The sequence below is a fragment of the Cynoglossus semilaevis genome, chromosome 14, assembly GCF_000523025.1.
Source record: "Cynoglossus semilaevis isolate Cse_v1.0 chromosome 14, Cse_v1.0, whole genome shotgun sequence".
Taxonomy (NCBI): domain Eukaryota; kingdom Metazoa; phylum Chordata; class Actinopteri; order Pleuronectiformes; family Cynoglossidae; genus Cynoglossus; species Cynoglossus semilaevis.
In genome coordinates this window covers 27,533,174-27,537,885 of record NC_024320.1, presented here as the reverse complement: position 1 = coordinate 27,537,885, position 4,712 = coordinate 27,533,174, and the positions used below count along the sequence as shown (strand labels likewise).

The window sequence follows — 4,712 nt, the reverse complement described above, 5'->3', positions numbered from 1 at the left end:
AGTTTTGTCTTTTCCAGATATCGGACACCAGCATCCTGGAGACCATGTACAAGAATCACTCCAACCTGGAGACAATCTTTCGAATCATAGACACAGATCACTCAGGCCAGTCCTGATTCCTAAACTCCCATTACCACGATTATTATTATTATTATTATTATTATCATCCTGATATCATGAGAAGTTGACCACAGATCACTGACGTCTCCCTCTTTGTTACCATTCAGGTTCCATCTCTTTGGAGGAGTTCAGACAGACCTGGAAGCTCCTGTGTTCACACATCCAGACAGAGATCAGCGACGACGCCATTGACGATCTGGCCAAGTGCATAGACTTCAACAAGGACGGGAGCATTGATATCAACGAGTTCATGGAGGCTTTTCGATTGGTGGACCTCTCAACTGGACCGAAAGTCACAGAATGAGCAAAACCTTTCAGTCCTTCAGATTGTTCATTAAAAAAAAACAAAAAAACAATTTGAGTAATTAGAATTGCGAATAACTCACCATGCAATTTTATTACTGCATTTAACCCATTGTGGTACCACAACAATAAAAAAGTTTTTTTAGTGGGATTTTTACACAATGTGTAAATAAACATTTCCTTTGTAAAAATTTAAATCAAATAAAGCTGACATTATAATAAAACACACCACCTTTATAAGAAAGCTTAATGCATTTTTATTTTTATTTATTATTTTTTTTCCAAGGTGTGGGGATTGATGGTGCATCAACCTAGTTTGGAATAATAAAAAAAAGGGTGGTGTGAAGCCAAAGAAAGTTTCAGAACCACTGCATAAAATGGCGTGGTGGGCTGGGTTAAGGCTGCAGGCCTCGGGTTTGACTTATGAGTAATGTAGCTTCCTAAAACAAACATACAAGGTAGTTTATAAAAACCAAATCACACAACTCCATACTTTCACTATAAATATTTCCCCCCAGTGTGTATTAATAAAGAACATAATAATAGAATCATAATATATAACTGAGTCCATTATTCTTCCCAGAGAGGGGAAATTTCCAGAGTCTTTGCTCACGACAAAGGCTGCCACAGGGGGCGCCATTTGAGCTATTTGTTTCCTCTGGAACTCAAATAAAGAAACGTGGTTCTAAATCTGGCGCTGCTCTCATCGACATAAACTACATCAGTGTGTATTTCCGTCCTTCATGACAGGAATGACACTTCAGCTTCAAGAAATATAATCTGCGTCAAAGCTGACTAATCTCCTACACTGCCAAAACCAGGACACGAATCCTATCAACCTGAGCCCTGCTTTGACGACATGTTGACACGGTGGTCCACTCTGAGGAGCAGAACACTGGGCTCAGAACAGTGATTGTAGCGTGTGTACCGTCCGCACGCTGAAGAAGAAAGACACCGTTCATCAGGGTGAATTCATTGGAAATCAATTTTAATTATTACTAGTGGGTTAAAAAAAAGGCAAACTATAAAGATGTATTTACAAAGTACTGCAGCACGACACACGCACCATCACATGGTGTAAAGTATAGGAAGGAAGTCAGCTGATATATGACACTGTCCAGTCTTCCATTCCATTCATCTGCCAAAACCATAATTCTCCAACTGTCAGGCAAAGAAAGTTCATATACGGACGACTTAAGTCCCAAACGCAAAAGAATTGAGAATCTGAGATTCGTCGATTCAGGCTCAAACGCATCTCTGCTCTTCAGACGGTAAGAGTCGGCCTAGAGATGTGTGTTAGTGTGCGTGTGTGTGTGTGTGTGTGATGAAGCACATTTCTCAGCTCAGGATTCCTCCTCTCATGTGACCGCCCTCGCTCAGGCCATGCTCTATGAGTTTGATGTCCTCCAAGTCGTCTTTGATGACACTGATCAGATGGCTTAAACCGTCCTGCTGCTGCTTCAGGTGCTGCAGGTCAGACAAAGGTCAGACAGGGGTCAGAACAGCCTGTTCACCACGTGAAGAAATGCTCTTATATTCACACAAAGAATCATATCTCAGTGATGGGCAGGTAAAAAAAATCTATTTATATACTTTCAACTTCTCTGTGAAAGGTTTTAGGATGCGACTCTTACTTGTTTGATTTCTCGCAGCAGGTCTGCGTCGACACTGTAGCGTTCCTCCGACCTCACGGCTCCAAAGTGGTTCTGCATCCGGATTTGAGACATTAATTCATTCAAACGGCCCTGAAACATGAGACGATGACGTTATTTTTTTTATGGAATCAAAACAAACAAAGAAACAAACCATGACTGGAAACTCTCCAAAATACCTTTCAATATGTTGGCTTTTTTGAAACATTAAATATAATAAATATAAGACACAATGGGGCCTCCAGGGACTGGCTGTTTGTCAGAGGCTCGGGTTACATGCACTTACCTTGAACTGCGTGGGGGCGTTGAGTTCAGACTGAATGGTGTCCAGCTGCACTCTCAGATGCTCTTCGTCCACTTGGATAGCGTAACCACATTTCCTCTGAATCTCCTGTTTAATCAGCACCTACGGATGGAAATGAAAGAGGAAAAGCGATAAACATGACAGATTTAGATAAAGCTTTAGAAGGTGCAGACAGCTCAAGGGCCTTGGTTCAGCCTGGATGAAGAATTGTGGACCTTGAAAAAAAACAAAAAAACAAAGCTGGTACCTGTAGAACTCTGTGGGAGAGATCAAAAAACAAAAACAAGGCCGGTACCTGTAGAACTCTGTGGGAGAGATCCATCAGTTTCCTCTTGTACTGGGCGATCTTTGCCACCGTGGTCGCCTGATTCTTTTGCAGTTCACTAATGTCATTGGCAATTATCTGCAAGGCCACAAGAGAGAAATTCTGTTCAGTCAAATGATTTAAACTTTGCATCAAAAAATGAATTAAAAATTCAATACGGCTACAGACAGCTTTGGTTACTGATAGTATACTTGTAGTACTACATAGTATCACAGCGAATCTTATTCCCATTAATTGTTGGGGGTTTGACCAATGGCGTGAGAAAAATTTCCGAGGATGCCAAACCTCCCCACAGAGAGTGCAGGCTTATTATTATGCCAAACCTCCCCACAGAGAGTGCAGTACCCCGTTCTCAACGCATATTCGCCACGTAACATTTAGAGGGGCGCTGTTTTACACATCACAAAATGAGACGACAGCGTTCTGATTAAACAACGGTTATATTCTGAAAAAAACTGGAAAAGCCTGGCTTCACTTGGTCTCAAAATAAAATAAATAAAACTGAAGTAATGATAATAAACAATATTACTCTAATTTCAAATCTCTGTCAGTTAGCTTATCCCACAGCTGTACTCTCCCACATCTGTCTCTCTTGGGGGGAGGGGGTAGTGCGACCGCTACGCACTCTTGGAGGTGACGTGACATATGACAACAATCAAACTCGTCACAAACATAAAGGCTTATGTCCAGCAGAGGAAGCAGTATAGCGTGTGGGTTTTCATACTTTATTCTTGTGCTGAACACATCCTCAGGGTCTGTGTCCTCAGACTGTTTTTTTTTTTTTTTCATCTCAGCCTAAAGATTAGGAAACACAGAGCTCTGTGTTTTCACTCACATCCACTCTGGTCTGATGTTGTTTGGTCATCTGCTCCTGGATCTGCAGCCGGCACAGAAGCTCCCTGAAGCCCACCATAGGAACTGGTATCAACCTGGAGAAAAAGACCCTCAGTCAAACTCACTTATTTTTTAAAGTTACTACTTGATCCTGGAAATAATTTTTTCAATCATGGTTAATGAGGCAGAGAACAGGATTTTCCCTGCGTTCAGTCAGTTATTCATTATCTACTACACATATGTCAAACTCAAGGCCTGCAGGCCAAATCAGGCCGTGGCCTTTAGTTTAAGACAAATTTTTTTTGGGAACTTTTTGCCCTTCATTAGGGCTCGCAGGCATAAGTCAAGACTCTTCTGATGTTTTTACGTCCTAGATTATGATGTTACCCCTGTGTTAGCGTAGGTGAATGGCGCAGGTACTTATGTAAAGTCTGAGAGTTACAGCAAAAATCGAGTTACATCATGTCGTATGAACAGAACTTGGTACGTTTGGCTACAGATAATATACAGTGAACAAAACCATTAACCAACTCACTTCTCGGGGTCAGGGTTGTCAACCTTGGCTTGCTCCCAAATTATGGGGTCCACACCTAATAATGAAAGACTAGACTTTAACTTTCACTCCAGATGAGTGAAGAAGAACGTTAGCTGTGACGTGGACAGGTGTGTGTACTGTACCTGTGGGGGCGTTCTGCTGCAGCTGTTTGAGCTGAGCTGGAGACAGCTCTGTGCGGGGAACAGACCTGGCCACTCCGATCTGTGAGAGCTGCACCTTGATGTTGGCCTGCTCCAGGAAGTTGAAGAGCGTGGTGGCAGGGATTCGCTTGGAGGTGCCATTGAGGGAACGCTCCACCACATAAACGATCACCTCCGTCCTGAGAGAGAGAGAGAAAAAAAAAAAAGATTTACTCTTGGAAGTGAATGGGTTTTATTAAATATTCACAGTTTTAGTACACAGTGTGTAAAGTGTGACTGACACCTACTGGTCACTTGGTAGAGCTTTGACATCATCTACATTGACAGCGAGTGTTTGGTGGTTTCCCAGGACCTTATGTAGAGACTCCACCAGCTGCTGCTGCTGGGCCCGCACGTCCGCTTCCCTTTTGCCCAGAATCAAAATGACTAACCCATCCTCGTCTTTACTGAGTGGAACACAGCTATAGCCCACGGCCTG

At 42.5% G+C, this 4,712-nt stretch overlaps 2 protein-coding genes across 4 annotated transcripts in view; one reads left to right on the top strand and one right to left on the bottom strand.

Moving 5' to 3' along the window:
- The window catches only part of ppef2b (protein phosphatase with EF-hand domain 2b), a 7,163-nt gene extending 5,620 nt beyond the window's left edge, over positions 1–1,543 (top strand). The window contains exons 17-18 of the mRNA XM_008326241.2: positions 18–105; positions 228–1,543. Of these exons, the coding sequence (XP_008324463.1) occupies positions 18–105; positions 228–424 (285 nt within the window). The 3' untranslated portion in view covers positions 425–1,543. The remainder of the gene's footprint in view (positions 1–17; positions 106–227) is intronic.
- The window catches only part of nup54 (nucleoporin 54), a 9,139-nt gene continuing 5,821 nt past the window's right edge, over positions 1,395–4,712 (bottom strand). For 2 of the 3 annotated variants that reach the window (XM_025061943.1, XM_008326242.3), the window contains 5 exons: positions 3,540–3,633; positions 2,675–2,782; positions 2,362–2,481; positions 2,058–2,168; positions 1,395–1,890 (listed from right to left, as the gene is read on the bottom strand). In XM_025061943.1, the coding sequence (XP_024917711.1) occupies positions 1,762–1,890; positions 2,058–2,168; positions 2,362–2,481; positions 2,675–2,782; positions 3,540–3,633 (562 nt within the window). In that variant the 3' untranslated portion in view covers positions 1,395–1,761. Of the gene's footprint in view, positions 1,891–2,057; positions 2,169–2,361; positions 2,482–2,674; positions 2,783–3,539; positions 3,634–4,073; positions 4,129–4,216; positions 4,414–4,521; positions 4,710–4,712 lie in introns of all 3 variants that reach the window. The other variant, XM_025061941.1, reaches the window with a different exon arrangement.